General features: G+C 40.2%; 1 protein-coding gene across 5 annotated transcripts in view; it reads left to right on the forward strand.

The window, feature by feature from the left end:
* The window catches only part of NKD1 (NKD inhibitor of WNT signaling pathway 1), a 293,721-nt gene that overhangs the window by 254,735 nt on the left and 18,737 nt on the right, over positions 1-20,249 (forward strand). For 4 of the 5 annotated variants that reach the window (XM_083794852.1, XM_083794853.1, XM_083794854.1 and 1 more), the window contains 2 exons: positions 14,154-14,260; positions 16,817-16,912. In XM_083794852.1, coding sequence (XP_083650978.1) covers positions 14,154-14,260; positions 16,817-16,912 — 203 coding nt within the window. The remainder of the gene's footprint in view (positions 1-14,153; positions 14,261-16,816; positions 16,913-20,249) is intronic. The other variant, XM_083794856.1, reaches the window with a different exon arrangement.

The following is a 20,249-nucleotide window of genomic DNA, read 5'->3' on the forward strand; positions in this document are numbered from 1 at the left end:
GGGATTTCCTCAGTCTTTTTACTTGAACATTTAGAAACTTTTCAAGGCAGACTGATTTTACCTGCCTGTGACATCTAAACCTGTAGCAGGAAAATCCTGCTCTGACACAGACTGGTTGCAGTAAAGAGGCAATTTCCTACTTCTGGCAATACAAGTTCTCTGGAGTCCGATGGGAGATAGCTATCAGTCCACGTCAGCTGCCTTTTGGAGTTGAAGGTAAAGTCCTTAAGCTCACGAGACACCTAACTCATCACCCCAATTAGTTATGTGATAATATGATTTCTCATGTCACTGTTCTGAAAAGGATGACTTAAGTGTTTCTACTAACTAGAAATCTTGCACCTCTGTGAGATCAATCTAGTCCTTTACCTGTCAGACAAGCTGCCTCTTCTGCTGATAGCAATCTGTGCCCTGTTTCGTTTGTCAGTCTAGCGTGTGATGTCTTGATTATTATTCTCTTGACAGAAGACTGGAGATGATCCAAGCCTTCCTGGTGCGTTATGTGAACATGATATCCAAGGGTCCTGCTGAAAGCAGTGGCAGAACTTGACTTGAATCAATAAACCCATTTTTTGATATTTTTCCTAAAACAGACATCCGAACTGCTGTCAGCCTTCCATGCTGTAGATAAAAAACATTCCCCCTTCTGGTACCAGAAAGGACAAAATTATTCAGGTCATCTTTTTGCCCATAAATATTAGAGAGCCCTCCAGCAGAGTTCAAAGCACATGTTGTTGCTGAAAAAAATCTGTCTTGGATATCTGTAAAAGAGCTACTTGGAGCACTTTTCACACATTTACAAGACATTACAGAATTTCTAAACCCTCAAGTGAGGCATGCTGTATTTAGCAAAGCAGAATAATAATTAATTATATTCTTAGTATTACTAAGTGTTTCTCAAAATATGTCACTCGTATGTCCAGTCAGTCTTTCATCTGTCTCTTCTCCCTCTGACCGGCACCCGGGGAATCTGTGGCCGAGCAGATATGACTGACTGTTTCTAAAACTGGTAATTGGAAGACTGCCTGTTGGGTTATCAACTCAGAGGAAGGGCGGCAAGGTATGGTACTTGGGCCCAAATTGTTTATAAGTTCATCAGCAAAGGAAAACTTAAACAATTTAACTAGTCTTAGCTAACTCTCTGAAATGTGTATCGTGAAAATGCTATGTGCGTGCAAGACACTTTTTACCGCGCTTTGTTAGTCTGTTGTTAGTAATATCTTCATATTGCTAACTATTGAAATAGTCTTTGTTAGCAACACCTTCATGTGGTCTGCTAGGCTGGGGTCTGAATGTGTAACAAAAAGCAGTTTCGTCAAACTTCACGTACCTTTCTAGTTAATGTCTTCAGTTATAATGGTTATTTATGCTTTGGAAAATAAATGAAATAATTTCCTATATATTATTTGCATGAAACATCAGCATATTTATAGAAAGCACATAGATCGCATCTTGCAAACAGGCAAAGTTGCTTTCTCTGAGCACTGTTGTTATTACTCGCCTAGTACTATTGATATAGGCTTTCCCTTTTCTGTCGTTTCTTAAACCAAACACCTATTCATCACTGATACTGCAAACAGGGCAAATAATTCTACATTAAAAGTGCTTTTGTGGTCAGCCTGTGGTGGCTCTATGTGAATTCTGCATTTTAATGACTTGTTGCTAATCCTTCTCACTTACCATAGCTTTGCTGTACATAAGTATATGCTACGTGATCACCTGAGACTGGTGATCATCTGCTTGCTGGCTGTACTTTTTTCAGCTGCCAAGAGGTTTCTGCTGTACCCTTTCCTCAAAGCAAAGTGAAACAACTCTAATAAATACCCTCAGCTTGAGGATGCCCCACTGGCATCAGCCACCAGTGTCTGACACGCAGCTCGTCCCTGCCTAGGCTGGAAGCTGATAAGCTGCTTACCGTGAGTTGGAAGGAGTACCAAGGAACATGGGGGGGGAAGGAGCAGTGGAAAGTGCCAAAAGAAAACTGCTTAGTTTGGCAGTTAGAACAAAAGTCACCAAAGAACATGAGACTGGTAGGATTAGCAGAAGTTTTCCTGTGGTCATACACAGATCCAGGAAATTATAAAAGCAGGTAGGCTGTTTGCCATGAGTGGGAGGAAAATCTTATGGCATAAGGCACTTAATTTTTTATTTTTTTTTTAAATTGTGCAAGTGTTTCTTAACATTAGCTGTTCCAGTTGAGGGGGGTTGGTATTTGGATCAGAAGCTTTTACTTCTAGAGCTGCTGTTTCAAGTGCAGCCAGGTCAGTAGTGATGAAAGGCTGTTGCCATCCAATGGCTGTCTGTAGCCTGTGCACAATGAGTCAGTGGTCTCCAGGTGTTCCCAAACGGACCTTTACGGTGTGTCACAGCTCCCGTCCATGCTGGCAAGCAGACCACAGATCGGCAGTGAAAGGTGGGCTCTTCTGCCACCTCGGAGGGCCAGCCCTCCCCCTTGTAGCCAGCTGCTGCCATGTGGAGGGGATGTGCTCTGCTGCCCGTGCTGGGCTTGTTCCTTGTGCATAGGGAATCGCTCTCTTTAGGTGGCAGCCCACCAGCTCCTACTGGTGTTGCCTAATAGCTTTTGGTAGATGGTGCACTTTGTCTACAGTCTGAGGATTTTGTTCTGGTTATTAAACCCCTGTGTCAGAGTGGGAAGATCCCACCTGCTCTAAGTAATAGTTGCACATTGATCTCTATATTCAGATGATTCCCAAGTGCTGGAAAGTTGTTGTTCCTGAATGCATACAAGTTCAAGGACACAATGGAAGAGCTGAGAACAGAGCCTGCATTTCCTGCATCTGTGCCTGTTCTTCTGTCCCTTACAACGTTATGGAGAGAGGGTTTCATAGTATAGTACATAACAAAACTCCTAGCTTACAAGTGGTCTCTGTTCTTTATGGTGGCTGAAGAAAGCCAAATGTTAATATTAATTTTGTGTAAAGTATAGAAAATATTTCAGTAGAAAACCAAGGAAATGAAAAGAGAAGTAAACAAGTATCTCAGAAGCAAAAAGTTGACATTTAGTGAACACCTTACACATGGAAAGCTTTTAGAATAATATTATATGCATGTTAGAGTTTTCCATAGTTTTTCCTTGTACCTAAGACTAGCATTTTTTTCTGCTTTCATAGAGAAGCTAATGCTGTTTTTGAGTTGTCATTAAAAAAAGGATCAATTAACAATAAGAGTATTCATTCCTTCTCAGCTCCAGGGCAATCATGAACTATTTTGCTAGGAGGCAAAATGTCTCCTGGGGGAGTAGCTGTTGAAAACCTAGGTCTAGATGTCTCTCGGGTTGCTTCTCTGCATGGTGCATGTGAGAAGCAGGAGAATCAAAAGGCAAAGGAAACAGCTTAGGAGATCTCATCAAAGGGAAGAGTGTGCCTTCCACAGCCCAAAGGTGAGCACAGCATCACTGTCGAGGCAGAGCTTTGGCAGCAGGCTGGTTGCTCGCACCAGTGTGTGAAGCCTGAGGGAAGTTACCCTGTAGAAGGACTGAGGCAGGGGCAAGAGATGGGTGCCAGTGATGTGAGGCTCATGCTCTTTGCATGAGACTTGAAAGTTCTGGGCCTGAGCAATCAGAACTTGCCAAATCAGTCTGGGCCATTGACGTTTCGCTCAGGCTGTCAGCCTTGTGATTCAGAGGAGGAGCACTGTGTAGGCATATCCAAGTGAGCTGTTTGTCTCGTTCAGGTTGGGTAGTGATGGTCCTGAGCACATAGCAATGGGGGCTGGTGCACAGCTCTGCGCTGGCTGCCCCCTGCCTGGGTTGGTCTGGCAAACCCATCTTGCCACCCCAGGTGGGGGTTACAGCTAGCTGTGTCTGCATGTCCTGCTCCCCTGCCTCTGCTGCAGTGACTTATCCGGGAGGCAGGGCTCAGGTGCCAACGTTGCCATCAGATACACCTTGGCAATCCGATGGGCTCCACAGCGACTGTGGGAGACAGCTGATCTGGTGTGCATGGGGCAGAGGTAACGCTACGATACTGTACGTGTGCAGCAGTACAAAAATGTTCTTGAACTTTGCCCCGGGACATCCACCACCAAGAACAAAGAATGAAATATGGGAACACGTCAGTTAGGAGTTCGAAAACAATCTCTCTGGAAACATGATGAATACCAGTGGTTTCATTTATTCTACTTGAAGAACAAAGGTCCTTTTTTACTTTTAATTTCCCAGCAATGATTATTACCAGTTATTTTTCTTGTAGCTTTGACCACGGTTTGTGGAGGTTTTATTAAACATGTTTTTGAAAAGTGAGTCAAAATGCCATTCTTCTCTGACTCTCTCGTGACTCTCTCTTTTTTTACCCATGTGAAACTAGAGCATATTTCTAGGCAAAGATATGGGGCCAGATAATACTCTTATGCTGGTGTTCATGGAATTATTCCAGTTTTTGCTCTTGTAATTGAAATACGTTTTGGCCTTTGCTATTTCAGAAGACAATATATTCGTTTCAAATCCATTGCCTTTACATAAAACATTAAATTCATTCACAATACTGTATTCAGTAGGCAATAAGTCCTGCTTCAACTCCCAAATATTACTGAGGTTTCTCGTTCTCTTGTGTTTGCCTTGACCTTGACACGGCCAGGCAACCCAGTTTCAGAGTGCTCCCTTTGCTGGGGTTTTGGTGCCTTTCTGCAATAGGCTTTTGTTTGGTTCCCATGCGCATGCTCCTGTAAGGCCCTCCTAACTGGAGGGGCTTCATATCTCAGTGTGTCTCTGTGTCTCGTGTGAGCACACAGATTATGACAGGACTAAATATTTCTTGAACTTCTGTCATGCATTCAGAAGCAGAAAGAAGCAGAAACCATCTAGCTGGCGTCAAAGTCAGGAGCCGTCATTTTTTTATAGCTGGCTATGTAGCTGCAAAGCTTGATAGCTGCCTGAACCTTCGGGCTGGGTAGTTGAGACACAGCAACCTGTCATCCTGCCGAACCTTACAAACACACAAGCGTGTACATGCAGACGTATAGAGGCAATTTCAGTGAAAAGCATATTGCTTTTGCCAGTTGCTGTTCCAAATTCAAAGTGTGTATCAGTCAGGGTGCTTTTGTGTGCTTCATACTCCACTTCTGCTGCAGTAGCTACAGAAACCCAAAGTTTTACCTCACCAGGCAGAACAAGTGCCCTTTGTTACCTAGACAGATTACAGCTTTTTCTAAAGTCTGCTCTTTATAAAAGCCCAGCTTGAACAGTGGAAATTCTGACTTGCCTCAGATACTGAGGAGACTTTTATAGTTTCAAGTAGCTCCAGGGTTATATTTTAAAAGTTGAATTTCATCACATGTTTCAAGTTTGGTGGAAAAAAAAAAGACACGATATTTTTAGCAGAAAAAAGTCCCCCCCACACCTTTTTTCTCAACAGATGTTTCATCTCAATCATACCCAAACCTCAAAGCACAAGTAGCAGTCGACCTTATTCTCCTGTGGAGAAAAAGATAAAATGTCATTTGTTTGGAAGAGTTGTTTTTTTTTTTTTTTTAACCACAACTAGTTTGTGAGTAAAAGCAAATAATAAGTGCAGCACTATGGGGCTGTGGAAATGAACCTGAAGCAACATTTCTGCTCTTGAAAGAGCTCAGAGTCCAGCTGCTCTTGTTAGATGGAAAGTCCCAACCCCCCAGCCTATCAAGAAAATAAAAATACCAATAATCAGAATTTTCTTGCTTTAGAAATCTGATCCAGCCATCCCGGTCCTTTCACCAGTAAAACATGTCATATAAAGTGCTCGAGTTTGTACTGAAAGGGATTTAAAACTGTACGGGTAACAAAAAGAGAGAGAAAGAATAGAAGTTGTAAAAGAAAGTATCCAGAAGTAGAAGAGCTCCTAGCCGTGGAATTTTCATAGGGCTCTGGAGGAGCTGGGGAGCTTTGCTGTGCCTTGCAGCCAGGGCTGGGCATGGGGCTCTGCACCAAGGGGAGCCCAGGCAGCCCTGAGCTGTGTGTGCAAAAGATTTATTTAGGGGAAAGTTATAGTCCCTCCAAAGGATTTGAGTGTGTGGAACTGGAGTGTGGTACTGTGGGCCCTTTGGTCATTTCTGTGAGCCTTTACAGAGGATGGCGCCATCCAAGTGCGGAATTTTATTTCTCTAGATGTTTTGCAGTATGTGATGTATCACCTCAGTACTATTCCTCACCCACATATGGATATGATAAGTACAAGAGACCCGTGCTTGTGCATACACGTGTATTTGCTGGCCTGCTGGTCGCTATGTCACTTTCTAGTTGTACGATGTGTTGTGGATAAATCTTCATTTTCCCCCATCTCTCACAGTGAGATGTCGGTCTCTGCAGATGGGAACACTGAACCTGCTGTGAACATTAGCTATGAGAGAGTTGTCAGAGGTGCAACTAATTCAGCACAGCCAAAATAATACTGCAGTATAGGACTTTTTGCAGTATAGGACTTTTTGCAGTATAAGACTATTTTTTGCTCCCAAAGCTATTTTTGTGAGGGTCAGAGTGGTGTTCTTCCTCACGGGAAGCTTTTCGGATGGAATGAATTTTATAGCTCAAATACCTTTATAGGCCCTGTTACATAGCAAGGTGGTGGAAACGAGATTTTCCCGTTGAATATCTAAGTTAGATGGGAAGGAGTTGATATCAAAGCCTACATTATTAATAGCATTACCTATTCTGTCTTCATCTGAATAAAAGGTCTCAGAGTGTTACTTTTTTCTTCTTTTTTTTGCCCTGTGTATCTCGGGGGAGAAAATCTGAGGAGACAAAAAAAAATTTAAGACACAACATCCTATGTGAACACACATATCTGCAGCTTACACTGAGAAGGGATTTTCAAAAGCAAAATTGTTACCAAAGTCAGTGTATAGCCATTTTTAGAGGGGAGAGGTCTGTCTTCCTTTGCTTTAAGTTAGAAATGATCGCTTGGTGTCCATCTGTCACTGCTCTGCAACAGAATCCAGCACTTTGCGGGCCCATTCAGAGCTCCAGGGACACACAACACCGTTAGAAAGTGGTAAGTGGTCCATATGACAGTGACAGTTCTCATTTAAGAAGCACTTACCCACATTAAATGACACAGATCGTTATAGCAGATTGCGTTATGTTAATGTGGCTTTTGATATGCCCAGCGATCAAACACAAGTCTTGCTGCTACAGGTATCATCCTGAACTGTTCTGACCAAAGCTTATGGCGATTTCCCCCCCAGCCTCCCCTTTTTTAAGTAGGGGAGGGGAGGGAGAAATGATCTTCTTTGATCTTCGATGAGGAAGGGAAAAAAGACTGTTCTGTTCGGGCTTTTGGCTAACACAACAAACAGTGTTTAAAATTTAACTTTGCTTAATTAATTAGTAATTCTGTTTAGTGTTGTCTGATCTTCATCCAAAAGGTATTTTGAAGCTTGAGAACTGAACATCAAAGTGTATTGGGTGAAGATGGTCAAGTAAGGCATTTAATCTGGCAGTTGTTGTTGATGAAATACAGCCAGTTGGGGAACTAATTGGAAAAGGGAATCATAATCTGCCAAAATTCAGCAAACTCCCTCCCTTCAGCAAACTCATTCCAGAGAGAGTGCAAGAAATCTAGGTTTAGTGTTTAAGCATGTATGAGTTACACGCTAGTTAGCAGAGAGAGACTGTGTTGTCCTTTGTGCGTGCATCCTTAGTACACGTCCTTTAAGAACAAAATAAAAAATAAAAAATAAAAAAAAAAAATCCTGCAGCCTGACAACCAAAACAAGACACCAGACCTAACCAGAACCATGCTGTGATTCTACATCAGCATTTGGAAATACTTCCATTTATAAATATGAAATTATTGGGGTTGAGAATGAGAATTGACACGTTAGGGAGAGGTGGTAGCGCACAGACCTGTGAGTCTGAGTGTTATTTATTCAGGAGAGAAAATGCTGCATGATAACATCCACGTGAACTTCAGTGTAGCAATTCCCAAAGGTCCTGGTGGTGACTTGTCAGCTAGAATCATTATCTGATGCCTGAATGATTGAAACATTTTGGGCTCTTTTTTTTTTAATTTTTTTTTTTTTTTTAAGACATCACATGTTCTGAGTCACAACCCGTATGTTCTATGCTTAACTATCCCCATGGTTGGGCACTGGCAGCAGGTCTTATGACACTTTTTTTTTTCCCCCTCTCTGTGGTGTGTAATTGAACCCTTAATTTGTGCTGTGACCAAGAAACGGAAATAGAAGAAAATGACTTCTCTCCATATTTTCAGGTTAAAATATCTATTCCTCACTACTGGTATACAGCTTTTGCTAAATTGGTTTTGATTTGTCCCACTGGACATAAAATGGACAATTAATTTCCCTACAGTAAGTTTCAGAGAAGGCAGCTTGATCTTTGTTGTTTTGAAGGGTGTGTCTAATTCATCAGCTTTAGCTTTCAGCCAGAGAAAGTTGAATACATGCTTTTGGCACTGACCCAGCACGAGTCTGTTTTTCTATGTGCTTGCTGTTCTGGTGGCTGTGGATCAGGAATGTTACTCGCTTCCTGGTCCTATTCTGCATGTGGGCATGAGCCACAGGAGAAGAGGACCTTCGCTCAAGCAAAGCTATCTCCATCAGGAATGTATTTCAGTCAACTCCTGTGGAATAAAACCAAAATGTGTGCTTAATGGGGGTGGTGTTTCTTAATTCATGGCCTCCAGGAGAACTTTAAAGTGAAATTTGAATGTGAATGTAATTGTTAATTACAGGACTTCTCAATAACTATCAGGCAGTTGTTATTGCTCGGGTGGTTGTGCAGTCAGCAAAGAATGTCAGTTATGTTTGTCAAACCTGATTTGCAATGAAAAAAATGTTGACAGAACCAGATAAGTTAGACATCAGAGACTTCAGGAAAAAACAACACAATTAATTCTTTTCTTGTCCCTTTGGTCCTCATAGTATCTGACCTGAAGTTCTGCTGTGTCTGCTGGATCTATAAATTGGAAGTGAGACCCTTGTCCTGTTGACGTCAATAGGAATTTTACTACTGAGTTCTCTCGGACCAGCTTTTTGACGTTCAATTCCACCAGTCAAATATTGCTACTGAAGTTCCATTTGAGCTCTTACAGAAGCGCTTATGACTTCATCTCCTTGTCTTGATATGTCTATTCACTTTTACTTTTTCCTTTTTACCCTACTCCCCCACAAGTCTCGGATTCTAGTGTGTAGTTTATTATTTTTCCCTGTGTACAGATAATTCTGTCCCTTTGTTTCTGGTAGTAGTTTTAAAGAATTGCTGGGAATCCAGTCTATCCGACTTGAGGGGAAGGCTAATAATATTTCACTTCAAAGGATTTTGTTTCATGTATGCCAGATGCTGACTTTCATAGGTGGCATTTTTGTCAATTCTCCAATTTTACCTTTGGCTCTGTTTTCTCGCAAAAATTACATAGTAATGACCCTGACGTTAAGATAATAGTCACTGGTAACATCCAGTCATAATTTGTCACTGTGGAGTTGCATAGCTTCTCCCATAGTTCTTCGTTCTGAGTTAAGGCACTGTGATCTATCAAATACCTTTCTAAATGGCTGTCATCCCGTATAAACTCTGAAGTAGTTCATCTTTAGCCTGAGTTCTCATAATTGCTGTGTAAATTCTGACTCGGTAGCTGTTAGCTTAGACATGAGCGCTCATCAGAGTTGCATCTTTTTTTTGCATCTGGCCGTGGGATCCTCTTAATCCTTTTGGCTAAAATGCTTGGTACAGTTGAAAAACAGTGAAGCTGTCCTTTGACAAAGAAGATAATTTGCTAAAAATCATAGTACTTTGCTTGAACAAGGGTTTGAGAAATCTGAAATGACAAGCCACCTGAGTGAGGGTGGAACTTTAAACAGTCACTTTTTGACCTGACTGCAGCTCTGTTTGTGCTTTCCGTTTTTTTTTTAATTCCTTATTCTCAGATGTAAGGTGCAGGTCAGTGAAGAATACTTTCACTGTCAGAAACCTAGTATTCTGTACTCAGTATGCACAGCACAGCAATTACTTTTACCTCATTTCTGGGATTTTTATTATTTTTATTAAATTTTTTTTTGAGATTCCTAAGGAACAGTTGGAATTATTACCCACTCCTTTTCAGAAGAATGAATCAACCTTTGAGGGAAAAATGTTGATTCTTCAGGGATGAGCCTTATTATCTTTAAACTGGTGTTCATTCTGCCTTTCTCCCCCCTCCAATTATGAGCAATTGGGTGGTAGTAATTAACAATCTTAGAGAGAAACATCTGCTAGTACACTTAAGCCAGTCAGTTTGTTTTTCATGAAAGAATGGTATTTCACAATTTTTCCAAGTTAATATTTTTCCTTTATTGTCTTTCCAATTTCAAATATTGTCCAGACGCATTTTTATAGTGTCTTAAGGTTATAGAAGTGAATACAAGACCATTAATAATGAACAAGAAAAGAGAACATCATAAAGAAAACATATGCAGCATTTCAATTCATGAAACATTCTGTTAGGGAACATTGTTTTTGAGAGCATATGGTTATTCCCACGGGAAGCAATAAATATACATTTTTTTTCTCCAGTTGTGGATTCCCACAACAACAGGGTAGGTTTCTCAGTGTATTAATCTATGTAGAGCCTTCTCTCTGTCAGGACTTGTTATCTGAGTGGGGAGGTAAGTAAGTATTTTTGCACGGATGATATTTTGTACATGGACTTATTTTTGATGGCCTAGACTTTGGAAACACCAGTCTATTAATTCTCCACACTCCTTTGAGATAGCAATCTTGTCTGGTCTCGTTTAGTATCATTGGCAGAGCTGAAAGGAAGTTCACATCGTGAATATAGCTGAACCTTGGCATGCAGCTCACTGGTGGATCTCTGTTTACAGGCTGCCAGTTTTAACTGTCCCAAGCAGACATTCTAATTTTATTTATAAGTAGGTTCAGCATGTGTTTGTATCCTTCATGAAATTGAGAGCATGTTAATAGTCAAAACTAAGTATAGAAACAAGACACCAAACACTTCTGCTTCTTGGACAAAACAGTTGTACTCCACTCTACATATATGCTCATTGGGTTTTGGATAAGGCACATAAGGATATATGCACAGACACATTATTTGATCACTCATAAATATTACTTTAATACCTCCATATTTGCCTTTAAACTTTCCTCATTTAGACTTCATTTTTCTTTGCTGAATGAAGCTTGACATCAGGATGAGATCACCAGATTTCCCCATTTCATCTGAGCTCCAAAATGAATAACTGATTTCAAAGGGTAATTCCCTGGAGCAGCGAGGCCAATGAGTTCTTCAGATCAAAGGTCAGCGAAGCTCAAAGAGGATAATTTCTGGCATACAGTACTTAAACTCTCTCAAGGAGTGTACTGCAAGATGTATCCCCTCCTTCCCCAATAGCTGAACTCTTGTTTTTTGAGAGGACTAATTTGTCAGAGCACATTTTTCCTCTGTTACATAAATTATACATTAAAGTGAAAGCTTCCTATCTGAACACACATACTGTACATCCAGAAAGGTTATTAAACATGCCAGTGGAAGGGCTGTTCCTGAAACCAGAAGGTAGGTCTGTGCCATTGGCATTGTTCTTCTCTGAAGCACCTCATGGCCTGGAGAGCTCTGGTGCTCCTTGCACACACCAGTAGCTTTCAGTGCAGTGCAAAAGCAAGTGGTGTATGTCCTGCAAAAGATGCTTCATTTTGACAGAGGAGAAAAGAAAAAAGAAAAAAGAGAGAGCTTTGGTGCAGGGAATAGTCACCTTGTGCAAGATCTGCTCCTCAGTGCCCTGAGACCAATGTTTGGGATGCTGTCCCTTAATGGATAAAAGACCACTGTAAAAGTCTTTTGAACATTATATACCTTTATACTTTTAAAAGCATTTGCGATAAGGTAGGTGTATTTTTTTTTCAAATAGTTGTCTACTGTTCCAACAAAGCTAAGGGTCATACCAGCCCAACTTTCATTTATTTCACATTCATTGGAGCCAGACTATGAGGGATTGCAAAAGTCCCTCACACAAATATTTCTGTCAGCTTACTTAGATTTGTCAATGTGAGGAACTGGTCACTGGTACAAAGGAGCCACTCAAAATCTAGGGCATGTTTAATAGTTATGAAGAACCGTTGTTAATGTGACTAGTTGTTATGAAGGACTTTTCATTTCTTTTTGGTTTTGGAACGAAGCAACAGGGCTGACCTAAGGTGGATATCCAAATGTTGTCTTTTATTGATTGTGTTATGGTGGGTTGTGGGTGTGTGTGGCCTTGGCTTTGAATTTCCAGAAATATAGAGTGGTATTTACGGTCAAAGTGAATATAAAACATATGGCCTTCTTCAGATATACTTCAGAGTTCTGTATTATAAGTAATATTTGTTATAATATGTGTCTTCATTATGGTAAGCACTGTACAAAACCAAACAATCTCTGCTCATCCAGTACTACTACACTAAATGGGCAAGGAAAGAAACTGCCATGAAGTGAGCTTTCTTTTTCTTCAGCTGGCCTTCCTGCTTAGCTCAGGTTTGGTATAGGGAATTCTAACATGGCCTGGAGTAGAGATCAAAGTCTATTACTGTGTGAGTATGGGTATGATAGAGTCCATGTCTACTTGCATTTGTACAAGGCAAATTACATGTCCGTGTCTGGAAGCTGGATTTAGTATAAACTCCACAGCTGCAGGTAAATATTGAAGTTAGGAAATTCCAAAGGTTCATGTTTCTACCTCATTGCCCCCTTTCCTTACTGGTTCTTTTATAGGATGCTACAGTTTTGAAGACCAAAACCAGTAATGCAGTAGCGTTAAATTTAAGCAAAGAAATGAGCCCAGAAAATGTGACACGTTGCAATGTGGCAGTGTGACTGCTGTGGCAGAAACCTTAGCTTTTGGAATTTCTGAGAGTATAAAATTATGGGAAGGTGAAGAGTTTTTTTTTTGTTTGTAGCTAATTGTTCTATTTTTATCTGTGAAAAAATATTGAAAAATATCTAATGTAAATGTCTTATTTTTTAGCATGTTAGTGCTTTGCTTTCCTGGGAGGGTGCTTGGGAGGTACCTCAGTACTGCCAAACACCAGCTGAACCACAGAGTAAACTGAGTTTGAAATGGCTTATTCTGACCTGGAGGGAATCATGTCTCTTTTTTTTTTTTAAGGAATTTCAGTTTACTGAACTGGCACTTACATGAAATTTTACTTACAAAGGCATACCCAAGAAACATAGCATTAGAATAAAGCATTTGGGTAAATGCAGATGTTGCAGCACAAGAGGAAAATGCTGACGTTTAGGCCTAAATTCTTGTAATGCCTTTTATTTTGGGGGAAGAAGGCAGGATTACTGCTATGGCTAATGAAGTATGGGCATAGCATTGTTGGGAGAATCATACGGATGCAAAAAAAAACATATCTGAAAAGTCTGAGAGTAGGGTTAAAAATCTGTGTACATTTTCATACATCTGATGAAAATAATTCTATATTCATAGTTACGATTTCATCAAATGTGGTACTGAGTGCCTCTGTCGGAGCCTAAGCTATTAAGTTCCTGGGCATTTTTCTGTTAATCTGCATAAGAAGTATATATATCTTTCTGATATGTTATTATATGATATGCTGTGATATATGTCCGATGTTAGTATTTTGATGTCCTTTATGAGTACTACTGAATTATGGAAGTGCAAATGTTTTAACTTGAAATTTAGGTGAAATACACTTTTTCATGCATATTAAAAAAAAAAAAGCAACACAGTTTTAATCATTTTGGCAGGTTAGTGTTACCTTTTAGGAAGTTCATAAGGTTTGTGTGTATTTGAAGAGGGTAGCTGGAACAGAATGGGGACTTCATTTCAGCTTCATTACTCTATTCACTGCTGGTGAATGCAATATGCTTTTGCAATATGTCACATACTTTCAATATTTTGCAAAATTATTCAACTTATTTACAGTAACAGTACTGCTGACTTATATATTCATAACAGTTTGTTTGAACCTCCTGTGACTCTAGTGATATTTGTAGAAGAGGCTGTGTACTAAAAGCTGTTGGTAGATTGTCTGCTGAAATTATCCCAGATGTGAAGTGAACACAAAAGCAAATCAAGTATAATGATCCTCTCATACAAGTTTGCTGAAATCAGTTTCACCCTATCTATGAAGAGAAATTTGCAAATATAAGACTGCTTTGACGTTTCCTTATAAGTGTTTATTCTTAAATATATTTTTGCAGTGGCTTTGCCTCCAGAGAAGACAGATGGAGTTTGCAGTGGAGATGAAAAGAGAGCAGAAAAAGAAAATGACACGCGCACAGGTTCCAAGAAGCAACTAAAATTTGAAGTAAGTCCTCTGTATTCTGCAGTTACACTGTATTGACATAATTAAGGTAGAAGAATAACTTGTGGATCAAATAGTGCCCTCTGATGCATGTTTATATCTTCTTCCAATTGTAACAGGTAAAGTATAAGTGGCACAAGTCAGTGCCTTACTGTTGGTGGTGTTGTTCCTTTAGACTAGTACGTTTTATTTCCAGGTTTGGAGCAGATCAGATTATGATGACTCCTTGATAGGCTCTGAAATGTATAGTAAGAAGAGGTGTTCATTGTAACCCTCTATCCTTTCAGAAATAATTTATTATGCTATCTACTATGTTATCAAATCTTTAAATTGGCTTTTGTGGACTGTTTCATATGGTTGTGTAGAAGATATTTGTGAAAGCTTCCTTAGCCATCAGATTTCTGTGCCTGGGCCTGCAAAGTGAAACATCCCTCATATACTGCAGTGGAAATCCATCAGATGGCAGGAGAAAAAGGATCCTGGGGGGTAATAAGTTGGATGGTCTGTTTCCTTGCATACTTAAAAAATAAATAAAAAATAATAATAATAGTCATAAAACTGCCAAACATTGTGCACAGTTGGCAGGTTTTGTTTGTATAGAGAGTGATTTAATAAATACGAGTACTGAAACATGCTGTCATCCAGGTAGAGCGTTGTCTGTCTTGGTGAACAGAAAGATACTCTGGCACTGGCAAGAAACAGCACGAATTTTCATCTCTGCACTCCAGCAGATGTAGCAGGCTTCTACCTTTCAGCACTGTCAGCCTGTCACAGTAATGAGCTTTGCATTCCTCAATTGTTATTTAAAAGACCACACAGCCACCTTGCAGCATGGCTTGCGTGTTCATTTCCTTCTCTAGAGCAGGCTTAGCGGTCTGGTGCAATTTATTTTTTACTGTTTTAAGGCTGATTAAAAGGAGGTACTGTTCCCATAGGCAGTTCAGGCGTCACTAGATGCTTGTGTGCCTTCTGGAGGGAGGTGACTTTCCCTGCCTTTTTTTTGCACAGCAGTAACTCTTTTTCTAGGCACATTTTATATTCTCCCTTGAATAGCAGAGATTTGCAGACAGGAAAGGCATGATAAATTGCAATTAACAGTGCCTTGATATTAGAATGTTGGAGGACACCTGTCAACATGTTTGGTGCCCAGTGTAGCTGGAACTGCACCGCAGCGGCAGAGTCTGTGTTTGTTCCCAAGTAGTTCTTGGCATGCCATAAAGGTTAGCACTTGGTACCAGGCTCTATGACTAATGCAGGGAAGATTGCCATGGCTCTTAACTAAGCAGAGCACATCCTCACATAAAGATGTTATGTTAGGCAGTGTGGGACAGGGAAGGATTAATGTGTGGCAAGGAACCAAGTATTGATATTTTTTCCCCTTGTTCTACAACTGAAAGTTTTCCAACTATGGCAGGTAGGGGCTAAGAGATCGGTAAATGTTTAAAAGGTATAAAAGAATTAGAAAGGCAAGTGTTGAGACAGGAGTCTAAATGTGAGGTGAACGCCATCCGGCTTTTAAAGGTGCTGGGAATGTTTGTGTAATCCGAAGCGGTGTTTCCACAGCAGAGTGTGGGGCACTTGGCAGCTTTCAGCCGGGCTTGTTACAAGTGAGGGAAGACTGCCTTTGAACTCAGCAGGGGACATGGGGGACCGGGAACTGCTGTTGGGAATTGGTTTCAAGTCAGAAGATCAACCAGGTATTTTGATCTCTGTCATGCTGAAGCTATTTGGAGTTGTTTATTTTACTTACATACAGTGGCTTTAATTTTAATTGCACTGTAACTTTTCTGTTTCACCTTGTTGTGGCTCAGGATTATTCTGACTGCACAGGTCTTGAGAAGAAGCAAACGATTTGCACCCAGGTGACTGGAGTCAGTCAAAGTGCATCCTTTGTTCTCGACTGAAGGCTCGGTTTTGGTTTGGGGATTTTTTCCTGTAACAAATTGCTTCTTCCAGGCTTTCCGCAGCTCACACTCCCCAGCAGAAACACAGTTAGAATCAGGACAGGGCTCCGCTCCCAGGTCGCTGCTCCCTGCCAGCTCCGTGGTGTCGGGCCACGCTAAGCAGCAACCTGTGGTGTGGGCAGCCAGCATCTGCAGCCAGGACGGGTCTCAAGGGGGATTTGTGCTGTGTGCCCATTTCGTGTTCGTGACTACTGGCTCTGTGGTCTGCTGCCTCACGCTGTGAGCCTGTTTCTGTTATCTTTCTCTTCCTGAGTTAAGCTGAGTTTTCTTTCTCTCTTTTTAAGGGAGAAATCTTATTATATTCCAACAGCTTCAGGGAGTAGTTTTCTTGTACCTTTTTGTGTTTTCTACAATGAAGTAGAAAACATCTCACAGATTCCCAGCAGCCTGGCCCAAAGGAGTTAGGATTATCATGTTATTGTGATGAGACATCTTCAGTGGGGTGGACGCCCCCCAGGACATATCCTGAAGCTTCCTCCCATGAGGGAGGGAGGAAGGAAGGAAGGAAGAAAGCAAGCAGCCTTCTTCTACAGAGTCTCCTCTGCAAACAGGCCTTTTGCTTTAGGTAATCAGCTGCTCTTTGCATGTTTCTTAGGAATTGCAATGTGATGTGTCTGTAGAGGAAGATAACAGGCAAGAATGGACCTTCACACTGTATGACTTTGATAACAACGGAAGAGTCACACGCGAGGTAAGCGAAGTGCAGCTGCCCTTTTGTGTGCAGCGTTTGCTAACTAGAGAAGTGTTTTATAACAGGAACGTTTTTTCTTCTATGAAACAGAGGTGTCCTGCCAACTTAAACAGCAGTTTCCATGGACCCTTCCCTCCTAGAAAAAATCCCACCGGTAGTTTACTGTTTTCAGATGAACTGTACCACTTTTAAGATGGTTGTTGTTAATATCTGGGATTAGCCTTTTAAAAAATAGTACTGGCATTTGAGGGGGAAAATATCTGAAACAACTGAACAACTAAACACATTGTCAAAATAAACCCCTGCAAATGTATATTGTTCTGGCTTCTATCCTGCTTTTCAGAGTTAAGCTAACCAAATAGCAAAGTTGCTTTCTGAAATTCTTTCCATGTAGGACTAACTATACTGTTCTGTTGTTTTCATGAATATTAGGCTGATCTCTGCTTTCTTTAGTCTTTACTCTCTAAGTATAAATGGTTTTGATGATACTTGCTGCAGGACCACAGTGAATGCCTGTCAAAGCACACCTGTGTGTATTTTTATTTTAATCGGGATGTCTTCAAGTTGTATTTGCTGCACAAATAAGAAGCCAAATAACAGGATGTATACATTAGTGTACAGTCCATTTTCAGAACTATTTCTATCTGGATAGAATGCAAGTTCTAGAAGAGTGTCTCTTATTGAGATTTACCACAATGCGCTGTCATTGATTTTTGGTGAAGCATGTTTACTGTCTTCCATGCCTTCAGATAATCAGCTGAAGATTGACAGTTTCTGCCTCTGTAGGCTATTACACTCATATCTATGGAAATTACTAAGAACTGATGGGAAGGTGTAGGGTACATACTGAAAGTGTAGTGACATTAGACCACTAAATGAGGGCAGACATTTCTCCTAGAAGACTGAAGCAAATATCTTTCAACATTTCTGAACAAATTGCCAAATGGTGGTTCAACGTTTTTAACATGTGTTTGAGCATCATTTCTAAGCTTTTTCTTTTTGTTTCTGTTCTGGTAGACTTTGAATAGTCAAATGAAATCTGTGCCCCTCATACAAGGCAATAGGCAGATGAAAAGTTACAGGCCAACCCCAGAGTTTCCAATGGGAACAGAAGCTGGAGAGAGAGGGCAAGGAGGAGGAGAAAAAAAGTCTTAACATATGAGGAACTGACACCAGAAAAATTAAGTAACTTGCCTGAAGTCTCACAAGAACCCAGTGGCAGATTGAACCCAGATCTTTTGAGACCCAAGGCCAAGTCTTCATTACAAGATTATGTTGACTTTCAAGAATGGGGGGAGGGAGAAATGGACAGACAACAAAACACAACAGAACCCAAACCCACACACATGGATGTCCTTTACATGCAGGCATGGAGTTCCCAATAATGTTAGCGGGAGTTCTGTGTGGTGAACGTAACAAGAATATGCTTTTAAGTGTGTATACAATAATTATTTGTGATTATGTGGTACACCAAAGGGCTTAATTTGACTGTACTTAGAAAACATGTTACAGCCAAATTCTACTTCTCCCTGGTACAAGAGCAGACTGCAGCTTAACTGAAACCAAATATGTGGGGGGATTGAAAATTATACTACCCTGAGGTCTGGAGGTTGCTATATTCAGGCTTGAACCTGTGCCAAAAAAAATCCTTTTAACCAAGGAACCAAATAGGTTGATAATTTTCAGCTCTTTACATGTGACCAAAGATAGTAATAATAGTGTACACCATTGCAGAGTTTTCCAGTTGCATTACTTCTTTTGCAAGCTGTTCCAATGTCATTTGTATAAAACATCTTGTTGGTTTTCCTTTGTTGAATCCAGATGCAATTTAAGAGTTGTTTGTGCAAGAATAATGAATGATAGCTCATAGATGATGTTGGCCACAAAAGAGGATTTTCTGTCTCTTCATATGATGTAGAATTTCTCATTCTATTAGGCTCTGAGACACTGGCAGTCAACATAGTGGGCTTGGTCCTGTAGTCTGTTAAACAGTTCTGCTCCTGATCCAGCAAAGGGCTTAACAATGGCGGATGTTAAAAATGTGAATAGTTTCAATTAAAATGAATGGGACACATGCTTTGAGTTAAGTGTGAGGCACATTGCTGGATCAGCGACAGAACGGACAGTCTAAGGAAGAGGGGTGAATTGTACTAGTGCCATTTAGTAAACTGAAGTTTACTAAAAGCATTCAGTAAACTGAAATGCTTTCAGAACTGGTCAGCTTGTCTAAACAAAGGTCCAGTATTCTGTTGAGAAAAGCTTAGTGTGGACCTTTTCCTCCTCCTTTGAAAATTTCACTTGACTGTTGTGGATTTACAGCTGGATGAAATGAGTGAGATGAAATTTCTTAAGTCAGTTTTCTATCTGTAGATTTTGTAGTGCTTTAAAAAGAGAAGTCAGCGTTATCATCCTTGTTTTTCATGTTGGAAAAGTGAGAGACTGGAAAAGGAAGTGACTTGTCCATCCACATCCATTTCATTTGATTCAAACTCATTGTTAGACTTCGTGTTTAGAGAGTTTCTAAATGAATGCACAGTATAAAATCAAGTTTGTAAGAGGCATGTAGGTGGGGTGCAATTTTGCAAGTGGACTAAGTGCTTTATTCATTAAAATGTTTGAAAATTGTAAATAAGATATGGATTTAGTTACTGGATAAAAATTCCTGTGGGTTTTACACAATGACAAATCACTGCAAGAGCATTCAAATTCCATCTTAGTGAAATTTCTTCTGGATCTTAACAACATCTTCAGAACTTAATACTGCTTTGATTTTCTCCTAGAGTCTGTATGACTTATTCCCTAGTTCTTATAATTAGAAATTCAGATCTAGTCATGCTTCTTGAAGGGATACACCCATTATGAAAGCGTAAGTATTGGGATAGCAAATTAGAAAATTAGCATTAGTGTCTTTTCTTAAAATACTGCTTTTTCTGTCATATAAAATGACTGTTTTTCATTCCTTTTGGTGTAGTAGGAGATAACTTTTCCTGCTCTACTATGTATATTACAAAATTTGGCTAATAATGTTTCCCTTTGTTTCATAGGCCATAAGAGGACAATTCATTATGTACTGCAGGCCTTTTTAGAACTGACAGCTGCACTGTAATTATCTTCATACGGATATTTGTAATCAGACTTGAAACTTGGATAATTTAACTAATGTGTTTTGATCCATGAGGTTTTATATTGAGCTCTCTGAATGTAATTATACTTCATAAACACCAGCCATTTTTGTGCAATCAGTTCTTTCTTGGAAAATTTAGTTTCTTCGGTGAGTGGCTGAATAGAAATAAGCACACAAAAAGTTGTCAGGAGTATAAAAAAAATGGTGTGAGGG

This window comes from Anser anser, assembly GCF_964211835.1.
Source record: "Anser anser genome assembly, chromosome: 11".
NCBI classification, from domain to species: Eukaryota; Metazoa; Chordata; class Aves; order Anseriformes; family Anatidae; genus Anser; species Anser anser.